General features: G+C 37.3%; 1 protein-coding gene and 1 long non-coding RNA gene across 8 annotated transcripts in view; one reads left to right on the top strand and one right to left on the bottom strand.

Annotated features, from left to right (window-relative positions):
- LOC141421597 (uncharacterized) overlaps window positions 1–1,771 on the bottom strand; it is a 93,980-nt gene extending 92,209 nt beyond the window's left edge. The window contains exon 1 of the long non-coding RNA XR_012446198.1: window positions 1,020–1,771. This is a non-coding gene — a long non-coding RNA (uncharacterized lncRNA). The remainder of the gene's footprint in view (window positions 1–1,019) is intronic.
- Window positions 1,772–1,859: 88 nt separating this feature from the next.
- The window catches only part of Arhgap5 (Rho GTPase activating protein 5), a 73,065-nt gene continuing 52,112 nt past the window's right edge, over window positions 1,860–22,812 (top strand). For 4 of the 7 annotated variants that reach the window (XM_074068196.1, XM_020185191.2, XM_074068198.1 and 1 more), the window contains exons 1-2: window positions 2,524–2,663; window positions 15,082–18,967. In XM_074068196.1, coding sequence (XP_073924297.1) covers window positions 15,248–18,967 — 3,720 coding nt within the window. In that variant the 5' untranslated portion in view covers window positions 2,524–2,663; window positions 15,082–15,247. Of the gene's footprint in view, window positions 1,882–2,080; window positions 2,103–2,239; window positions 2,263–2,523; window positions 2,664–15,081; window positions 18,968–22,812 lie in introns of those variants that run through there. The other 3 variants (XM_074068195.1, XM_074068194.1, XM_074068193.1) reach the window with 3 other exon arrangements.

Raw genomic sequence — 22,812 nt, 5'->3', positions numbered from 1 at the left:
GGTGGGGAGAGTATTTCAAAGCTTTTTCTCTGGAGACATAGATACTGATCAGGTTTAAGAGATGACAGTTACCCTTTTCACCCCTGCTATTAATACTTTTTACTTGTAAATATTTGAACCCCCAATTCCCGTTTTCAGATTTTTTTTGGTACAGAAAACTACATGCTTTTTTTTTTGAGATAATGTAAAACAGATAAAAGTTTTCACTTATTTGTACTAGGTTAACAGCTTTAGACCACTATTAAGAAGCAAGGTCCTAAATTTCAGACCCCTTAAATCAAGATGGCTGATGTAGGACTAAAAATAATGTTAACTGTGAAAATTATTGTTTGAAAACTATGACTTCTCTCCTCTTTTTCTTCTATCCTCCAAGTGTTTACTCTCTTTGCAGGTTTTCTTCAGTATCCGTTTCCTTGTCTACAGCTTGTAACTGAAAGAAAGTGGCACCTACAGACCTTAACCTTCTCTTTTTGCTTGGTAGCATTCAGATGCAAGGGAGTGACCGGAATAAGGAATTTTAGTCTTGCCTTTTTAAAATTAGGGAGTAAGAGACATATACAGAAATTAGAAATCTTTCCTGCTTTCATCTATTAAGTTTACCTTTGAGAAATAAAGAGAAGTGGGAGGGCGGGGAGTGGGGGTGGGGAAGGAATGAATGAGCAGAACTTCTGCTGGAATACTGTGACAGATTTACTGACAAATATTTTCTAACAGATTTTTACTAACAGGCAGTTTTTGTTTTCTTTACTGACAGACCGTAAATGTACTTGTAGTTGGCAGCAGTTGCACTATTATAACGCTAAAAAGCAACCTTGGCTAACTTCAGCACCTTATGTAGCATAAGAAGCAAGGATAACTTGAATTTTAAAGGGTTTTTATATGTTAACTTTACCTAGGATAAACTATTTTCAGTGCAGGAGATAAATCTTCCTCCAAAAGAAATTCTTCCCAAATTACTTCTTTTAGAAGTAACAATGAATTGGGGGTAGATTTGTGGGATTTTTTGTTTATTCTTTTACCTGCTGGCAGCTATTTCATGACCTCTGTGGAAGACTGAGTCTGATGACCTTGGGAAAGTCACTGGACTTCAGCTTCCTCAATGGTTAAAAAAAAGGAAAGGCAGTGAGTTTCTATCGTTCAGGTCCAAGCACAGATGAGAAACACGCCGAGAGCCTAGAGTATTCCTAAATTGTGAATTTTCTAGAAGTCTCAAAAAACACGGAACATATTTAAAGCAGCATAATAAAAGCCAGGTGGCTGATCGTTTCTCAAGTTGGGCTGGCAGTGGTGTGAGCTGGGGTCTCTTGGATCACCCTACAACACCCACTCCAAGTCTAGGCGTCTCGTGCAACTTCCAGAAGGCACTGGATCTCGGGCCTGGGTCCCAGTGCCGTGGGGACAGAGAAATGGACTCCCCTCCTTGCTCCCGTGGAGTCTGGGCGTCTGGGTGAGTGTGGCACCAGGTCCTGGGCGGGTGGTGTCTGTCGTTGGCGAGCGATCCGATCCCAGGCAGAAAACTGGCTGCACACCCAGGATCACACACCCGAGCGTGTCCCTACGAGCCGGCCAGGGCGCACATTTTCCTCCTCTGCATTCTTTAACGCTCGGCGACCCTACCGGGATTTATCGAGAAGCGTTCAGCGCCCATGCCACGTTTTGCAGCGGCTAACACAACATCAAGTTCCTTTGCAGTATTGTGGTGTGCTCTGAGTTATGGCCAAAAACCGGAACGAAGGAAAGGGAGAAAGCAGGGGAGGTTCGGGACGACGGTGCACGGTCTGCAGCTTCTAAAACGTGGAGGATGGGACAGAGGAGGAGCAGAAAACGGAGAAAGGGGAAAGCTGAGCAAAAATACTCACGCCAATGGGTAAAAGGGAAAAGGTGAGAAGGAATGGAGAAGGAGAGGAACCAATGGGTGGGAGAGGCGGAGGAAGAAGGGGGAGGGGCAGAAGCCAATGGGGGAGCGAGGACGCGAGCGAGGCCGCGGCCCCGCGCACTCGCTCCCCTCCCTCCGGCGCGATCGCTCGCGCCTTTCCCGGCTCCCGGGAGACGAGGGCAGGGGCGGGGCCGAGCCCAGCGCGCGGCGCGGGAGGCGTCGCGAGGTGAGGGCGGCGGGGGCGGGGGAATTGTGGGGCGGGCAGCGCGGGCACGCGCGCGCGCGCGCTCGACCCCGGCTGCGCCGCCGCTCCGCCCCCGGCCGGGTGTGTGACTGGGAGCGCGCGCGCGCGCGTTCCGGCGGTGCGCGCCGGGAGAGATGCTGAGGTAAAGTTCGGGAGAGAGGGAGAGAGAGATCCGTCAGCGTGAGGGAGCCCGAGTGGCCGCCATTACTGAGCCCGGCGCCGCGGCGGGCGCAGGGGAAGGGGGGAGGGTCGGGGCCGCCGCTGGCAGCGGGGAGGGAGGGCGAGTGGGTAACCAGGCAGCAGGAGCCGTAGGGCTTGGGGTTTCGGGGCGTGTGTGTGTGTGTGTTGGGGAGGGCGGGGAGGGGGGGAGGTGGCTGAAGGGACGCGGCGGCGCTCGGTGAGCGCGCCGTGGACGAGAGGCGAGCAGAGAGTGGAGGAGGAGGAGGTGGCGGCGGCGGGAGCGCTCCCCAGGAATGTCGCTGCCGCCGCCACCGCCGGGGCTGCTGCCGTTGAGGAGGAGACGGAGGAGACCGATGTTGTTAGGTAGGACCTTACGACCCTCCCCGCTCCCGCCCTCCGGGCCTCCCGGTCCCCTCCGCACCAGGGACCCTCCCGCTGCCGCCGCTGCCCCACTCGGTCGCGGCCGCCGGTTGTAACCAGTTCAGGGGGCTGGGGCCCCGCGGCCGCGGTGGGGAGACGGGCGGGGTGAAGGGCCGAGAGGCCGGGGAGGGGCGCCTTCTCCACAGGTGACGGGCCGGGGGCGCGGAGGCCTGCTGGCCGGTGGCCGCGCTCGCGCCGGCCCGGTCCGGCCCCGGCCTCAGCCCCGGGGGTTGGCGGGGAGGGAAGGTGGCGGGCGGGCCGTGTGTGCCGGCCGGGTTGCTGCTGTTAACGAGTTCCACCTGGAGGGCGGAGAGGGTGGGCGCAGATTGGCGGAAACGCGATCCGGGCTGCAAACTTAACCGCCTTTCCTCGGGATCGGCCCTTTCACTTTTTCCTTATCTCCCCGACTCCTCCCTGGCGTCTTTCCACCACATTCCCATCAGCTACAGCTCCGAGTAGGGGGAGAGAAGTTGCTCTGCGCCTGCAAAACCCGGAGTCCCCGTGGGTTGACCGCGATCGCGTTGGGGAGGGGGTGTTGGCGGTGGTGGTGCCGGGGGCTTTGATCCTGAGTTTTCGCTAGAATAACCTCTAGATCGTCCCTCCGTTTCCACTAAAGAAAAGTATCGGGGTGGGGGTGGGGGTGGGGAGCGGCGCGGGCGCGCGCGTGCACTTATCCGCTCATAAATGCGCTCCCTCCCTCCCTCCTCGCCCCGGCGTTATTAGAGATGCCGGGGAGGTGGAGGCTCCGCGAGTAGCTGGGGCTGAAAGGTGCTGTTGAAAGTTGTTGGGGAAATGAGTATACTTTTATCATGTGATAACAGATCCAGTTGGGACCAGTGCTTAATAAATGAAAATTTCAGTGTTTGAAATCCCGACCAAAATAGGCGTGCAGAATAGGGGAATAGGTCAGTGCGCGCATTTTGAAATGTAAATTTCCATCGATAATTTCTTTTTCTTTTGTAATAGGTCAGAAACAATGCATTTTTTTTAAAAAGGTTCCAGGTGCAAGGCATTGAAATACCTTTTGGTATTTATTAGTCTTGTGCTGCCTTCTACAGGTGTTTGGGGGAGGAGGGGACTCCCGGTTCCACTTAAATCCAAAGCCAGTATTCAATATGATTAGAATGCTAGGGGATGTTTACCTTTATTGCGAATCTCGTTTACTTCACGGAAGATTCTCTTAAATCTTTAGATTCTAGCAAAAGTTACATCTAGAATGCAACTGTTTGGGAAAAAATGTTTTGCTTTACCAGATAGACTAGTAAAATATGTTCGGAAATGTTTTACTTCCAGTTTATTTGTACTTTAAGTGATAAAATGATAGTCTTATTCAGTATTTTTAGGTACACATATTAGTGGTATACAGGTAACGAACTACAGTTTCCAGAGTACATTTTGCTTCCATTTTAAATTACTATCTTTTTTTTTGCACTTTTATCTTTTTTCTTGTTTTTTTTTTTAATTACCCACATTCCTACTATCTGCAGTAAATAGAGCAGAGGAAGAGAGTGGTAAGTGTGGGTCACCAAAAACTTGCACAGGTATTGGTACAGTTTATGACTAAGGACTGGATTGAAAGACTAAGTATGTATGTGCTTTTAACTTTCAGGAAATAGCGCTATTGATCTGATTGACTTAAAGCAGAATCCGTCAGATAGTACAGATTATTAGTTATTGATTTGGTTGTTTTGTGTAAGCTACATTCTTTAACCCAGGTGTGCCTGTCTTATTTTAACAGTTTTATACCTTAATTATCAAGGGTGTCGAGAGTGAGATTGTTTACACTTTGAAGGAGAATTGTCATTGAGTTTTGTTGCCTTTAACAGTTTTATTTTTTTAGTGTCCAGCCAATATAAACTATTTTAGCAGTTAAAAATGTGATGCAGAAGTAGTATCTGACACATGGTACTTAACCCTTAATATTTTGAAAACCATCTTCTCTCTCTCTTTGATTCTTTTGGGAAAAAATGAATTCTTTATAACTGTAATTGAAGAAAAAAGTGTGTCTCATGAAGACTACTATACTTTGAACATTATCCGGGTGAAGGCAAGTGTTGCCTGTTGTATTCACTTCTTAAATATGAAATAGCACAATAGAGATTAAGTTTTATCACAATTTTATTTTCCATAGGTAACTTTTTTTTTTTTTTTTGGGGCTGCACTGGGATTTGTACCTGCTTGCTAGGCAGGAGCTCTACCACTTGAGCCACTCCACCAGCCCTTTTATGTGATTGACTTTTTTGAGATTGAGTCTCCAGAACTATTTGCCTGGGGCTGGCTTCAAACCATGATCCTCCAGATCTGTGCCTCCTGAGTAGCTAGGATTACAGGCGTGAGCCACCTGCCCAGTCCCATAAGTACTGTTTTAAAACTGTGTGGGCTGTAACTTTTTCTTTTCACATCAAGAAGGTATGTGGATAATATAGTTGACTTGAGAAGCATTGAATGGTGCTCTGTTTTAGGTGTGTAACCATGGTAATTTGATTTCTAAAGACTGAAGAAATTATGATAAAATGAGCCATCATTTGGTAATTTGATCAGACCGATTCATTTAGATGCATGTGTTTGTTAGTCATTCTTATCAAACTAGGAAAACCATTACAAATGTAGAAAATAGTTTAATGCTAAGAATTTAAAATATGGACTTGTTGGTTTTCCAAACTCCATTGCTTAGATCCCTAGGGTTTTTTCCCTTAGATGCCGTGAGACTTTCTCTGACAAGCCACCCTTCCAAATCAAGGCAACTTGTATTTTTTATCTGTGGAAGTTTTATCCGCATTAAAAAAAAATGTTAAAACCTCTGATGTGTTACTCATTAATTGGATTTCTTTTACTTAGCATTTATGTACATGGCCCTGGGAATACAAAGATAGAGTTCAAGCTTTAGTTGGAGAGACAGTAACTGTAAAGGAGTAAATAGATAATAAAGTACTATGAGGAACAGAAAAGAGAACAGCTATTTCTGTCAGGGCCTTAGGGAATCCTTCACAGAAGAAACATTTTAATTCTGAGCATTTTAGCTGCAAGTAGGAGTTTAAGTGTAAGAGAGACAACAGTGGTCTTTTCTTTTCCCCCATTGTATTTTGGAAGGTGACTGTCCACAATGGCTAAGGTATGCAGTGCAGTGAAACAAGATTGTGAACTTTTGGTCATATCTGTGGGTTTTACTCCTTAGAATTACATGTATTTCTTGGGGGGAAAAGTTGTGATTTCATGGTTAACAATCTAAGATGTGTTACTTGGGTAGATTCTCAAGTTTTTATCGTGAAGAATTAATGGTAAAAGTGAGTTTTCATTTTTCTAGCTTCCGATTAGATTTACTCTTATTATCCCTGGAAATTTTTTTTTTTTAATTGAGCAGCGGGTTATTGTGAGCAGTATAAGAAAGTACAAAATACTGCTCCCTTAAAGCTCGTATCAGAACTTACAGCTTTCATGGAGAGCGAGCGGGACATTGTAGGAATAGTTAAATATCAGTTCAATACAAATAGATGAGCTATATATTGTATGAGCTACATCAGTACATTACTGAATTTGGTATAAAGGAATTTAGATGAAGGACATAGTACTTGAAAGTATCATTGGATTAGGATAGAAAGGGGGGAAAAAAAGAAATTTAGGTATGTTAATGACCATGAACCAAAAGCACTGGGAAGTGTTAGAACAGATTGGCAAGTAAGAAGAAAATACAAGAGAAAAATGTAAGAGCATAAGTTTGTACCTTACAAGTCAAATTGAAATATTTGGGAAAAATATCAATGCAAAGGTAATAGAAGGGACCATGGAGAAATAAACATTTAAACTGGTTTAACTGTCTATTCTAGCCATAGTTGACATTGTTAGTCTTGGAAAAACACTTGGCTTCTGATATAGTATGTTTTCCTGTTGCTCGTGTCCTTTTATGATTCCGGATTGTATGTTTTATTGTATTATTTCTATGCTTTCCTTTTCAGAGCCAAGGTAACACCTCTGTCTTGTTGACTGTTTTATGTAACTAGTAGAGAATTAACATTCCTTTAATCTGGAGAATTGAAAGATTCAGATTTCTGCTCTTTTGTATTAGTTAAATATGTGCTTTGGATATTTCTAAGAGTATTAAATGTTTGCTTAGAGAATTTTCTTTTGTTTACAGTCTTGAATTTTATATTACTCATCTTGCCCTTGCCTCATTTCATTACTAAAATTTCATTTGTCTTTGGAAGTAACACCTGAAACTCAGGTGATAGCACCATCTGTTGCTAAAACTGATTAGTTTTTCATTAAGAAACACTGACTCATTTGTCTTTTATTTCTTACGTCTAGCGCCAGTCACTAAGTTCTCTGGCTTGGATTGCTCTTTTCAATTCTTCTGTGATAGTTCAGGTGCATCTAGCTTGCAGTATTTGTCTGTTTCTTCGGCTTTGTGCGCCACCAAATGCAGTCTTGTATTCTACTTTTAAACTAATCTGTTGTTCTAACTCCTGTTTGCTCTTGAGTATATATTTCATGTCCAACCTTATTTCTTTACTCGTGAAGATTTTTTTTTTTTTTTTCTTTTCTCTGAGTCAGGGTCTTGCTTTGTAGCCCAGGCTGGCCTCTACCTTCAGGATGCTAGTATTATAGGTGAGTGCCACCTTGTCCAGCTTTCTGCTTTCCTGTGCTCAGTCACTACACCCTCTTCACACATCTGAAATGACTTCTCTTTAAAAACCAAATCTAGTCTTTTCAAGATTCATTCAGATCCTTTGTATTCACTGAAACTTTTCCAGGGATTTGTAAACTACGGTCTTTGGGTCAAATCTGGCCTGATACCTATTTTTCATAATGGCCTTGCATTTTGATATGACTGGCAACAAAATTGTAAGAGTACTGTTTTGTGACATGTGAAAATTACATGAAATTCAAGCGTCAGTGTCCCTAAGTAAAGTTTTATTGTAACACAATCATACTCATTTTAAGTATTGGCTATGATTGCTTTTTATAATGATGGCAGAGTCAAGTAGTGTGACAGACACTGTACAACATGCAGAGCCTAAACTATTTATTGTCTGGCCCTTTACAAAGAAAAGTTTATATCTGTTAAGGTTTGTACTTAATTATCCTTCATTTCTTTGAATTCGTAATGCATTTATCACCTCCATAATGCGTTTATCAATTCCATGATATAGCACATTGCTTTTATCGCCTCAGCTATGGTACTATAAAGAGTCTTAAAAACATAATGGAGAAAGTGCTTTTCAGTCCCCATACTCCCCCATTTTATTTATTTTATTTTGCTATTCTGGAGTTTGAACTCAGGGACTATACCTTGAGCCACTCTACTAACCCTTTTTTGTGAAGGGTTTTTTCTGAGACAGGGTCTCACAAACTTTTTGAACAGCTGGCTTCAATCCCGATCCTCCTGATCTCTGCCTCGGAATTAAGTAGGATTATAGCTGTGACTGGCGCCCTTTTAAAATTCATCTTTTTAATTCTGTACCCTTTTTGTGATTATTTGATCTGTTAATGTTTCTATCACCAAGTGTTTGCATCTTTAAAAAAAACTATTAAACCTTATCTCAAGTCATTTACGTAATGAAAAATAGGGTTCTTCTTCTGTATAGCATTATAATATTGAATGTCAAGTTCTGCCCATTCTACACATTGAGGGTGGGGGTGTGGGGGATTTGGGGGTGTGGGGGATTTAGACCTAGGAAAGGTGAGCATATAATACTGACTTAGTGGACTCCCCAGTACATGCCTTTGGGACCTTCAAAACCTCTGGCATAAGGTTAAGCAGATAGTAGTTAAGCATAGTAAATATTTAGGTATTGCTTTCCTACATCGAGGTGACCTTTGTTCTTCTGTTTTCACCACAGAGTAAGGAAATGGACTAGGAAGAATTCAGAATAACTTTCACATCAAGGACTGAGGAAGTACTTGTTATCAGAGGAGGTGTAGAATGAATAGTAGGGTAGGCAGTTAATCTCTTTGGAAATAGTTTTGGTCCTTGGTTTTCAAATAGTTTTAGCAGTGAAACTTTTTTTTTTTTTTTTCCAAATAGCAACTTGAAATGTCAAAAGATAAAAATAGGTAAAAGCAGAATTATCTTTGTTTTTGTGGGAATTGGAAAACTCAAGAGTCCTATCTGCTTGGACACCGACCTCCCAACCCCTGAAATACTTCCATGGTATCTCAGGTTTATTGTTAAAAACCTATAACCTGTGTTAATAATCAAACTACAGGTCTTAAAGAAAAACTTGGACTTTTTAATATTAGAATATTTTGCTATATTAGACTTTACGGACTCATAGTAGTATGTGATTTTTGTTATAGTTGTACCCATAATTGTGACTTCAGAATTGTCTAGTGGTTTTAGAGCTGAGTGTTCTTTGCCTGGAGATTGACTCATTTATTATTCATCAAATATTTATTGAGCACTCACTGTGTGTCAGGTAGTCTGGGTACTGGAGAGTCTGTAAAAGAAGAAAAGCATAATTCCAGCGCTTCCAGGTTATTTAGTCACTACATAAATTGTTGAATTTTTTGATAGGTTCTCTTCTCACTCAAGATTATAGTCTTGTCTAAAGACTAATTCATAGGAATGGTGACTTTTTGAGACCCCTTTAAATGTAAAGGTTGTGTGCTTTTGTTGTAGAAACCTTGTTCAAAGATAAAATATATGAATATGATCGACTCCTGAAAGTATTACATTGTTGAATTACTTAGCTGCCTTATATATGTTAAAATGTTATCTTTTCTTATCACAGCATGGTTAAATTTGTCATTGAGAATTAGCAACATTTTAAAAAAAGTAGTATGTCATATTTACTCATTTTTTTAGTATGCAGTGTTTTTTAATTCTTAAAACTTCTGAGTAAATTTGCCTTTGATTGTGAAATATAATTTCTGGGCTTAGACTTGGTTTTTTGGATGTTTGCTTATATAAGTATTTATTTGATTTACAGTTGGATAGATTAAAATTGCAAAGCTCCTGTATAATTAGGTCTTGGAAATGTAATCTCTTATAATAAAAGTGTTGTAAATAAAAATTGTAACTTTTGATTAAGTCCATTATTGCAGATCATAGTTTGCCTTCACTTTTGGCAAAATATTTGATTTTAATATTAGGATTCATGCAATTATTGAGAGCTGTTATGTGGGAGCACTGTTCTAGGCTCTTGGGATATATTGGTGGAATAAACAAAGATTTGTGCCTTTCTGGCCCTTTTATTAAATCTGGAGTTGGATGGGGAAAGGGATAGGCTTAATGAAAAATAGTAAGTTGCATAGTATCATTGGAAGTATTGGGAAAAGTAAGTGCAAAGGCAGGAGCATGCTTATATAGCATGTTGTGTTCCTCCGTATGATTGCAGCAGAATTAGAATGGAAAGAATAGTATCAGAGAGGTAAAAGGGGGCTGGAGAAGACAGCTCTTGTAAAGTCATCGAAAGGACTTGGCTTTTACTTCTAGGAAGACTGGAAAGTTTTGAACAGAAGAGTAGTAGGCTCTGATTTGTTTTAAAAAGAATACCAGCTGCTCTGGTATGTATAGACTAGGAATTTTTTTTTTTAAAGGGAGCAAGAATAAAGTAGAGAAATTAGTTCAGAAAACTTTAGAGCAGTCTTGGACCAGACATGATTGTGGGATCATGTTATAACAGTAAAGGCATTAGAAACTAGTAAATTATGAAACTATTTTGAAGATAGGAACGAACAATAGGCATTTCCTGATACAGCATAATTTAAAAGCATGAAAAATTTAAATTTTACTCCTTATTAATGAATGCAACAATTTTGTGAAAAGGTACAAAAGTTTTATTTAAATATTATTGCTTATAAATATATATTTTAAATTGGCACTTAGTAATGTACATATTTATGGGGTGCAGAGTGACTTTCAGTATGTGTATATAATAGGTAATGAATGATCAAATCAAGGTAGTTGGCACATCTATCACCCCAGGTGTGTCTTTGTGTTGGGAACATCCAAAATCCTCTCTACCAGCTATTTTGAAATATTTAATCAGTTGTTGATGACTGTGGATATCCTGATGTTCTATAGAACGTTAGATGTTATTCCTCTGATCCAGTTGCATCCCTGTACCGACAGTCAATGCTCTCTCCATTCTTCCCTCCCCCCCATATTCTTCTCAGACTCTGGAAACTAGTATTCTGTCTCTAAAAATGTTTTCATTTAAATTCTGAATTACTCAGAATCTATTAATTTTTTTCAGGTTCCCTGTGTGACTTTTAAAAATTTGCAAAAAGCCACTTCATGTTAATAAAATTCCATTAAAAGGAGTATGTGATGTTTCAATAACCTAGTAAACTACCTTAGAAAACTTAGTTCTGGAAATAGCCTCTTTCTGACAGACAGTTGTAGGACAGTTTCACAATATGCATTGTCATTAACTTCTGTAAAAATAATTGAAATATTTCCTTGAAATAAAACATGTTTCTAAGATAATTTTAAAGGCAAAATGAGAGAATGCATTACATATTATTACAAGAACTAAGATTCGGCAGGAAGAGGCTTTAATCCTAACCTTATAATTTCACAAAGGTCGTTGCTGCTTTTGTCTTGGTTTCTTCATTAATAGAAATAACCATTTCATATTGTGTATGAAAGTGAAGTTACATCAGAAATTGAGACGATATGTATGAGTGGTGCAGACATTATTACTAATCATTTGAAAGAAATTTTCAAATTAACCCACGTATACTTAAAGATAGTGACTGTTAGTTTATTAGCGGGAATATAACAAAACTAGGGATTTTTGGTTTTAGCATTGGGGAAAAAAAACTACCATGGTTAGTTACTGGAGTACAGTTTTGATCTGGATGTTAGAGGCCAATGGATAATTGTATGTATGTATATATGAGGTGTTCTGAGGTCTGAAATGAAATCTCCTTATAACCTGTTTGGGCCAACTTCTTGAAATATAGTTTTCTACATCTTGAAGTAGTAATTGTATACTCACCTAAATTTAGCAAAATCCTTTTGAGTGCAAAGTGACATTTTTTTTTCTTAGTGTAGGGTTCCTCAAACTTTCTTTTTTTAAAAAATTGAAAACATTTTTTTCAAACTAAAGTTTCTGAGTTAAACTTGTAAATCAGATAACGAATATACTGCTCTGGTGAGAGTTAAGAGGAAAGCGCAACTATTTGCCCAGCATCCTTTCCCACCTCTAAGGTGAAAGAATTTTTCCATCATAGTTTAAAACTCATTCTTTAGTGACTCAGGTCATAAACTCTGGAGCTGACTTCAAAATACTTGCAGGTATTTTGCCCATAGCATTGCTACAAAGATGGACTTGAATGTTCTTTTGCTGTATCTAATTGGCAGTCTACTGTGAATTTGTTTAAAAATCATAAAAGTCATTGGAAACTTTCTTATTTTTAACTTGAACTTTAATATTCACGATTCAGACATTGCCATTGTCAGATTAATTAGGGTGTGTTGAGCTTTCGTATTAAAATTTAACCTCAATGTAATACGAGCTTTACTTGTCTTTTAGATAAAAAGCCTTCTAGTTTTCAGTGACTGATGACAGGGTGATGATTTACGCCTCTACTCTTCTTCACTTAATTTTAAGATCCTTTTTTTTTTTCTGAAACTTTGAAAATACATTTTATGTTAGTTAATATTTTCACTTCTACTTTTGCCTTTTTATATTTAGCTATAGACTGTATCTCAGTATTTTGTGGTTTATACTGTAGGAGAACAGAAGTGAGTGACTTGTGGTATGGACATTGAACCCAAGGCCTCACACCCAGGACCTCATACACAGTAGACAAATGCTGTAGCATTCCCAGCTGCAAGTCTTAAACATGTAGTGAGAAATAATATTCAGAATTATATTGCATTTGGATAAGAATATAATAAATATTAGTATGTGATTGTTATGGCAAAAGTTGTTTTAGTTGAAAATTTTCTGTAATCCTTAAGTCCTTACTACATCGTATTGTTAACTTTATTTCTTATTTTTTGGGGGAGACAGGGTTTCACTGTGTAGCACAGGCTGACCTTGAACTCTGTTTTCCTGCCTCAGCCTCGCAAGTGCTGGAATTACTGGGAGTATGTCACCTGGTTTGGCTTCTATTGCTGTTTTTCTATTAACTAGTCTGTATCTCTTAAACTGGAAGGCAAAGGCCAGTATTAAGTATCTTTGAATTACTCTTAGTTTTCAAAATACATACTTGTTTATATACTGTTTAAAGTAAAACATTTCCCCAAGAAATAAATACAGTTTCTTACATATTTTAAAGTACACCATCTGCAGATTTTGTTTTCCAAGTAAAAAAGAGTAGATCTTTTATTCTATTGTGTTTCCAATTTTTTCCCTTAATTGTTAGCTGGGAGTCGTGCTATTTTTCATAAACTAATGTCTTTATCCAGTTAATGTACTATGCTTTGTTTTCTGTTAATATCCATAAAAAATGTAGTTTAATTGTTTTCTTTTACACATTTTGCGTAAAGAATGTTAAACTTGGTGCTGGGTACAAATATTCAGGTTAAGAGTTTTAAAACTTGGGGTTAAAATTTTTATAGAATTGGATGTAACTGCCTTAGTTTCCTTTACTTGTTATTGTATATACTGCTCTCACATTAATATTTGATTACATCATTTTTCTTAAGTCTTAGTTTTAAGAATCAAATTTAAGAAATGGAGCCAGTATTTTTTAGGCCCCTTTTGTTTGTTAAGCATGTCACATTTAAAAAAACGTTTTTGTTCTTACATTCGTGTCAGTGTGCACCTCTTTTATAGATGAGGAAACCATGTTTTAAGAGGTTTAGCACTTCACTGTGGTCATCAACTAATAAATGACAGGAGTCAGATCTTGAAATTGTGTTTACTCAGTTTCAACTTGGTTGCTTCAGTATAGTAATATTTACTTTCAAGTGAACCTAATGCACATTTTTTTTGACTCTCAGATGGGTAATTGTTAAAATTTAGTGGAGGCTGATGGAATAAACTTCTAGAATAAAAATAAATCTGCAATTTAAAAAGTTATGATTTTGTCAGAAATATTAGTCAAGAATTTAAATTATAAGAACAATTTCTCTACCATTAGTACAGCAGGTGTGCACTATAGTTGAAATAGTTGTTTTCTGAACTGGAGGTGTGGCTCAGGTGGTAGAACATGTGCTTCACAAATGCAAAGTTCGGATTTCAAACCCTAGTTCCACCCTCCCCCAAAAAAAGTAAAAGAAAGAAATGTTTCCTTGCAGTTGAGGTCAGTGGAGAAACATGCTATTTGGAGGGAGATGGCTAGTGTGGTCTATTCTTAAATTTTTGGATTTTTAAAAGATGTTCTCTATATTCTTTATCTTGTCTGGATTGGGAATAATTTTCATAGATGTTGTTGTGCATTACTTGGTTTTTCCCTCATCTTGTGAAATTTTGAGGTAGAAATGATGTATTAATTTTAATTTAGCCTCAAAAGAGTTTGAAAAAAATTAAATAAAAACCCTTTAAAACATTTTAATATATAGTCAGAATTAAGTCTCATGTAATTCTTGAAAGTTATTTAATGCTCCTAGTATATTAAATTCTTTTCTTTTTTTTTTTTTTTTCTTTCTGTTTTGAGTCAGAGTTTCACTATATATATAGTTCAGCCTGGTCTGAAACTCACTATGTAGCCCAGGATGACCTTGAACTTGTGATCCTCATGCTGGGATTCAGATGTGTTTCACCATACCAGGCTCAATAATTCTAAAAGATTGTCTCAAATATATATTCTTAAAATTATTTAGCTTGATTTCTACTCAAAATATGGTTCTTGAGCTGTAACTACTCCAAGAGGAAATAAATTCAGAAGTGAAGAGAATTTAAAAACAACTTGATAATGATTTATGTGTCTTGAATCTTTCCTTTCCATAAAGTTTGTAAATTTTACATGAGTGTTGAAACTTATTACAAAAGTTTTTTGAAATTCTAAAATCTTTTAACAGGTACAAGACCTGGGTTTGATCCCTGGCACAATATTAAAAAAAAAAAATTGAATGAAAGTTGTAAGGAGTGGTAAAGCAATCAAGATATTTTAGTTATTATCAAAATAGCCTCAAAGAAGGCAGGAAAATTAAGAGAGTGGAAAGGATTAGTTGTTCTTCAAGCCCATAGGAAGGTGTAATTAGAGGCAAAATATATATTTGGTTAATACCAGTTCGTTTTAAATTTTGAACATTACATATAGATTTTGTATTTAATGATTTTATTGTTAGATTTGCCCTAAATATCAAGGATATCCTATTTTTATAACAGTAAGTTACAAATTTTATGTGATTTCTTAAAATGCTTGTGAAATTATTAGAATTATGAATTTTCATGTTGCTTTGTTATATCTTCACTATGTGTAATTCATGATTAAGGTTTGTTCTTTTTTCCTTCTTTTCTAGGAAGATGATCCATGCGATCTTGAAGACCTTTCTGTGGAAATGAGGGAAATACAAAGAACCAAATATAATTCTGAAATTCAGGATCTGTATTTTGAGATGATTTTATTTTCAGAATGAAAAGTATATATGGTTACCTTTATGAATGTAGAGACATGAGAAGAGAGTTATGATGGCAAAAAATAAAGAGCCTCGTCCCCCATCCTATACCATCAGTGTAGTTGGACTCTCTGGGACTGAAAAAGACAAAGGTAACTGTGGAGTTGGAAAGTCTTGTTTGTGCAATAGATTTGTACGCTCAAAAGCAGATGAATATTATCCAGAGCATACTTCTGTGCTTAGCACCATTGACTTTGGAGGACGAGTAGTAAACAATGATCACTTTCTATACTGGGGTGACATAACACAAAATGGTGAAGATGGAGTAGAATGCAAAATTCACGTCATTGAACAAACAGAGTTCATTGATGACCAGACTTTCTTGCCTCATCGGAGTACGAATTTGCAACCGTATATAAAACGTGCAGCTGCCTCTAAATTACAGTCAGCAGAAAAACTAATGTACATTTGCACTGATCAACTAGGCTTGGAGCAAGACTTTGAGCAGAAGCAAATGCCTGAAGGGAAGCTCAATGTAGATGGATTTTTATTGTGCATTGATGTAAGTCAGGGATGTAATAGGAAATTTGATGATCAGCTTAAATTTGTGAATAACCTTTTTGTCCAGCTATCAAAATCAAAAAAACCTGTAATAATAGCAGCAACTAAATGTGATGAATGTGTGGATCATTATCTTAGAGAAGTTCAGGCATTTGCTTCAAACAAAAAGAATCTTCTTGTAGTGGAAACATCAGCACGATTTAATGTCAACATTGAGACATGTTTCACTGCACTGGTACAAATGTTGGATAAAACTCGTGGCAAGCCTAAAATTATTCCCTATCTGGATGCTTATAAAACACAGAGACAACTTGTTGTCACAGCAACAGATAAGTTTGAAAAACTAGTGCAGACTGTGAGAGATTATCATGCAACTTGGAAAACTGTTAGTAATAAATTAAAAAATCATCCTGATTATGAAGAATACATCAACTTAGAGGGAACAAGAAAGGCCAAAAATACATTCTCAAAACATATAGAACAACTTAAACAGGAACATATAAGAAAACGGAGAGAAGAATATATAAGTACTTTACCAAGAGCTTTTAATACTCTTTTGCCAAATCTAGAGGAGATTGAACATTTGAATTGGTCGGAAGCTTTGAAGTTAATGGAGAAGAGAACAGATTTCCAGTTATGTTTTGTGGTGCTAGAAAAAACACCTTGGGATGAGACTGACCACATAGACAAAATTAATGATAGACGGATTCCATTTGACCTCCTGAGCACTTTAGAAGCTGAAAAGGTCTATCAGAACCATGTACAACATCTAATATCAGAGAAAAGGAGAATAGAAATGAAGGAAAAATTCAAAAAAACGTTGGAAAAAATTCAGTTCATTTCACCTGGGCAGCCATGGGAGGAAGTTATGTGCTTTGTTATGGAAGATGAAGCCTTCAAGTACATTACCGAGACGGATAGCAAAGAGGTATATGGTAGGCATCAGCGAGAGATAGTTGAAAAAGCCAAAGAAGAGTTTCAGGAAATGCTTTTTGAACATTCTGAGCTTTTTTATGATTTAGATCTTAATGCAACACCAAGTTCAGATAAGATGAGTGAAATTCATACAGTTCTGAGTGAAGAACCTAGATACAAAGCTTTACAGAAACTTGCACCTGATAGGGAATCTCTTCTACTTAAGCATATAGGATTTGTTTATCATCCCACTAAAGAAACATGCCTTAGTGGCCAAAATTGTACCGACATTAAAGTGGAGCACTTACTTGCCAGTAGTCTTTTGCAATTGGATCATGGCCGCTTACGGTTGTATCATGATAGTACCAATATAGATAAAGTTAACCTATTCATTTTAGGGAAAGATGGCCTTGCCCAAGAACTAGCAAATGAGATAAGGACGCAATCCACTGATGATGAGTATGCCTTAGATGGGAAAATATATGAACTTGATCTTCGACCAGTTGATGCCAAATCGCCTTACATTTCGAGTCAATTATGGACTGCTGCCTTTAAGCCACATGGGTGCTTCTGTGTATTTAATTCCATTGAGTCACTGAGTTTTATTGGAGAATTTATTGGAAAAATAAGGACAGAAGCTTCTCAGATCAGAAAAGATACATACATGGCTAATCTTCCATTTACATTAATTCTGGCTAACCAGAGAGATTCCATTAGTAAGAACCTACCAATTCTCAGGCACCAAGGGCAGCAGTTGGCAAACAAATTACAGTGCCCTTTTGTAGATGTACCTGCTGGTACTTACCCTCGTAAATTTAATGAATCCCAAATAAAGCAAGCTCTAAGAGGAGTACTGGAATCGGTTAAACACAATTTAGATGTGGTGAGCCCTGTTCCTGCCAATAAGGATTTATCAGAAGCTGACTTGAGAATTGTCATGTGTGCCATGTGTGGTGATCCATTTAGTGTGGATCTTATTCTTTCACCCTTCCTTGATTCTCACTCTTGCAGTGCTGCTCAAGCTGGACAGAATAATTCCCTAATGCTTGACAAAATTATTGGTGAAAAAAGGAGGCGAATACAGATCACAATATTATCATACCACTCTTCAATTGGAGTAAGGAAAGATGAACTGGTTCATGGGTATATATTAGTTTATTCTGCAAAACGGAAAGCATCAATGGGAATGCTTCGAGCATTTCTGTCAGAAGTTCAAGACACTATTCCTGTACAACTGGTGGCAGTTACTGACAGCCAAGCAGATTTTTTTGAAAATGAGGCCATCAAGGAATTAATGACTGAAGGAGAACATATTGCAACGGAGATCACTGCTAAATTTACAGCATTGTATTCTTTATCTCAGTATCATCGGCAAACTGAAGTGTTTACTCTGTTTTTCAGTGACGTTCTAGAGAAAAAAAATATGATAGAAAATTCATATTTGTCTGACAATACAAGGGAATCAACCCATCAAAGTGAAGATGTTTTTCTACCATCTCCTAGAGACTGTTTTCCCTATAACAACTATCCGGATTCAGATGATGACACAGAAGCCCCACCTCCCTATAGTCCAATTGGGGATGATGTACAGTTGCTTCCAACACCTAGTGACCGTTCTAGATACAGATTAGATTTGGAAGGTAATGAATATCCTGTTCATAGTACCCCAAACTGTCATGATCATGAACGCAACCATAAAGTGCCTCCACCTATTAAACCTAAACCAGTTGTACCTAAGACAAATGTGAAAAAACTGGATCCAAACCTTTTAAAAACAATTGAAGCTGGTATTGGTAAAAATCCAAGAAAACAGACTTCCCGGGTACCTTTGGCACATCCTGAAGATATGGATTCTTCAGATAACTATGCTGAACCCATTGACACAGTTTTCAAACAGAAGGGCTATTCTGATGAGATTTATGTTGTACCAGATGATAGTCAGAATCGAATTATTAAAATTCGAAACTCATTTGTAAATAACACCCAAGGAGATGAAGAAAATGGATTTTCTGATAAAACCTCAAAAGGTCATGGGGAACGGAGGCCTTCAAAATATAAGTACAAATCTAAAACATTGTTTAGTAAAGCCAAGTCATACTACAGAAGAACACATTCAGATGCAAGTGATGATGAAGCTTTTACTACCTCTAAGACAAAAAGAAAAGGAAGACATCGTGGAAGTGAAGAAGATCCACTACTTTCTCCTGTTGAAACTTGGAAAGGTGGTATTGATAACCCTGCTATCACTTCTGATCAGGAGGTAGATGATAAGAAGATGAAGAAGAAAACCCATAAAGTTAAAGAAGATAAAAAGGTGAGTTCTACTTATGGTTAGTTGGGTTTACAAAGATGCTTACTTTTTCCTTTTAAAAAAATAATATTTTAAGGTAATAAATTTCACCTCAGTAGGATCTTGGGACTGTCTTATTTCATAAATATAATTAGTACCTCTTTTTGGTTATCTCTATTTTTGGGGGGGCAAATTATTTTTTGTGATTTTAATGCATTTTATTTATACTTTACTTGGGGTGGAAGTTTGACTTAATACTCTTCAGCATAAAAATGTTAGATGAATGCTTATTCTTTTGTCAGAAACCCAGATATGAAGTGGTTTGTTTTTTTTTCCCTCTATAATCCTATTTGTGTCTTTCCTTTCTTACCTACCAGTTTTGCAGTATTAGTTTGCACCTGTTTCACTTAGGGATACTGATAATTTGATACACTGTAACAATTTTACAGTGAAATTTGAATGTGTCCACCAGTTGATAATTTAAATGGTGTGAAGTTTTGTTTAGAAGTACAAAAGGTAATAGGGTTTTTAAAAAATAGTCTCTGGTATCTTAGATGCACCAAATACAGTAATATGTCTTTAATGTGTGTTATTTGTTACATACCTCTCCGCTTGGTGTCATTCTTTTCCTTACTTGCACTAATGTGTATCATACTTTTAATTTGCTTTCAGTTGATTAGATTCACATTTAGATGTGTTTTCAGGATTGCCTTGTACTTTTATGTAACGTTGCTTTGATACTAGATAAATGCTTTATATTTTTGAATTCTAAGAGCACTGGAATAATTATTTTGCATAAGCTATTAGATCTGTAAGTAATTTTAAAATCTGGTGTCACACAAATGTTTGACTTTTGGACTGTGGTCTTCAAAAAATTAACATAGGTTAGATGCAACTTCATAGATACAGTTTTGCATAAAACTTTAAATATCCACAGTGAAATGATTTAAGTAGTCTTATTATCTATCCATGGCATTTTTCTTTTAAGCCTTAGAGAATGACTGGAGCATGCGGTACACCTTAGCTTGCCTAAAAAGTTTCTTTTCCCCCTTGTGGTTCTAGGGATCAAACCCAGGGCCTTGGGCATGCTAGGCAAGTGCTCTAAACATTGAGCTGTATCCCTAATCTTGTAACAGTTCTTTTTATAGTGTAAACTGGACTTGACAATTGAACTTATATCTTAAGAACCTGTTGAAGGATATAAAAATTTGAAGACTTATATCCCTTAAAGAGCTAAAATGTTAGTCTGGGAGACTATATCCCTGGGCTTGGGGCAGGGTTTGGAAAGTACTGTTGGAACAATTAAAGAAACATGGTTAAGGTCTTAAGATGGTTAAGAGCACATGGTCTAGAGGACAGCCTTCTGAAGTTTGAATGCAGGCTCAGCTACTTACAACTTAAATAACTATACAACGTCTCTGCACCTCCATCCAGGAAAACAGAGGTAATCAAACTTCGTAGGGCTCCTCTGAAAAATAAGTTAATACTTATTTAGAAGAATGCCTGGAGCATGCTAAGTTTCTTGAACAAAAAATAATTATAATATTTTGTGATAGTATAGCTTGAATATAAATATTTAGGGGAATATGGTGGAAGAGATTGCTGTAGAGTACGATGTTAGTTTCACAAAATTTGATGAAAAACGTAAATCATTGGTTTCTGGTATTTCTGTTGATTTTTAAGAAAGGACTTTTTAGGTGGAGAAAAACAGTTGTACAGATGCATAAAACTGACTAAGTGAAGTATGATAATGAAGCTATCCTAATTATGTGGTACTGAAATCATTACATTTATAAGGATCTTTACTAAACTGAAGAGATATTAAGAGTTAAAAAATTAGGCAGATCCTGAGCCATAAAGAATGCTATGTTATAATTCATATTGCAGTGGGGGAATAAATTAGTATCACACAGTCTAGTTAGGTGGTAGATATAAATATTCAGTTATAAAGTGATAGAGGTTCAGAGGCCACATAAGGAATCTTATATAAAACTAAAAGCTGATTCTTAGAAAAGACTAGAAAAACAGACAAACCCAGCATGATTGATGAGAAAATAAGAGAAGACATAAATCCAGAATAAAAGAGAAGGTATTTAGATAGGTCAGTCACATTAAAAAGATAATAGAGAATATTGTCTAATTTTTGCCAACAGATTTGAAAATTTAAGCAAAATAAACTTCTAGAAAAATATAACTTGCCTAAATAAGAAGTCTTGAATAATCCTATAACTATTAAATTGTGAAATAGCAGTTAAATTTTCTCACCAAGGAAATATCAGGCCCAGATAATTTTGCTGGAAAATTTTCAAGAAGCAGGTCATTCTGATGTTATACAAATTGTTCCAAAGAGTAGAAAGCTAAGAAATACATTCTTCAGTTTATTCTCTTAAGTCAACTATCGTTAGTTTTATAACTAGGCATTAATGGTATTAGAAAGGAAAAAACATATATACCTATTTTACTCATAGTTATGTGTGTAAAATTCAGGCCTGATCACCTTTAACTGTAAATTTTGAAGTCTGATCACCTTTGAAAACTAAGGTTTTTTCACAACTTGGCAGCAAAGCCTTTTTTGACCTGTTCTCATTTGTGACAGTTCTCATTTGTGACAAAACTTGACTTAAACAGATGTGAGCTGCTTATAATTGTTTGCCATATGTAGAGTGAATATACAGTTTGTTTGGAACATAGTAATATGTTTAAGTATGGGGTACTAATACTCAATTTGCTGGGGCTATTATATAATATGCAGTTTTTGCTTCATATATTATTGCCAGCGAATAAAAATGTTTGCATTCTGAAGCATATCTTGTTCCAAGGGCTGTTTTGAACCTATAAGTAGCCAAAAACATCCAGTATATAAAAGGAAAATCTTAACCAATTTAGGTTTATAACCGCATGTGAATAAGATCTCTTAATGTTAGAAAATTGCATGTAGTTTACTCAATAAGCACATTAAATGTGAAAAAATATGATAGCAAAAAAGCAGTTGGTAAAATTAATAAATTTATGAGAAAATTACTAAATTGGGAATAAATGAGAACTTGAAAAATATGTCTATAAGTACACAAAATCTAATAAACATCTGTCATCTAAATAGGGAAGTCTTTTCCCTTTTCAATCAAGAATAAAACAGATTCACACTGTTAACCACATCTATTTATTATTGTATGAAGGTCTTAGTCAAAACAGTAAGATAATAAAATAAAAACATGCATGTTGGAATGGAGGAAACAATTATTATTGACTCATAATATGACTGTCATCATAAAAGCCAAAAAGGATCTATAGATAAATTATTACTAAATATTAATGAAGGATTAGCAGAGTAGCTTGATCAGTAAGTAAAAGCAGTGGCATCTCTGTCAGCAACAAATAGCTAGAAAAAGTAATTAGGAAAGACACTATTTACAGAAGCATGACAAGTTGTCAAGTTCTTAGGAATAATTATAACGTAAACTTCTGTGCAAAAAAGATTTGATGATACTTTGCACATGGGGATGAGGATAATGAATAAGATGGGGGAAAAAACCTCCAAAGTTTCTAGTTTTTATCAGTGATGGTACTGTTCCTAAAATAGAGCATTAGAAACTTTCCAGGTTTGACGTTGGCGAGTAGAAATTACAACTGGTATTTGAATTCAAGTGGAGATGTGAAGTAGGCAGTTAGAAGTTCTTAGGAGAGGTCTGAGTTGAAGATACATATTTAGTAGACAATGAAATAGAGACAGTAATAGATGAAATATCCCCTGGGAGTGAATATAGATATTTGCCTAACACATACCTTTGGCAGTGCTGAATGACCAACTAACACATGATCCTTAAGTAAGCAGACAGTAGGGGTATGGCTTAGTGGCGGAGCATTTGCCT

This window comes from Castor canadensis, chromosome 3, assembly GCF_047511655.1.
Source record: "Castor canadensis chromosome 3, mCasCan1.hap1v2, whole genome shotgun sequence".
NCBI classification, from domain to species: domain Eukaryota; kingdom Metazoa; phylum Chordata; class Mammalia; order Rodentia; family Castoridae; genus Castor; species Castor canadensis.
The sequence above is the reverse complement of the archived record's forward strand: the minus strand, read 5'-3'. Positions and strand labels throughout refer to the sequence as shown.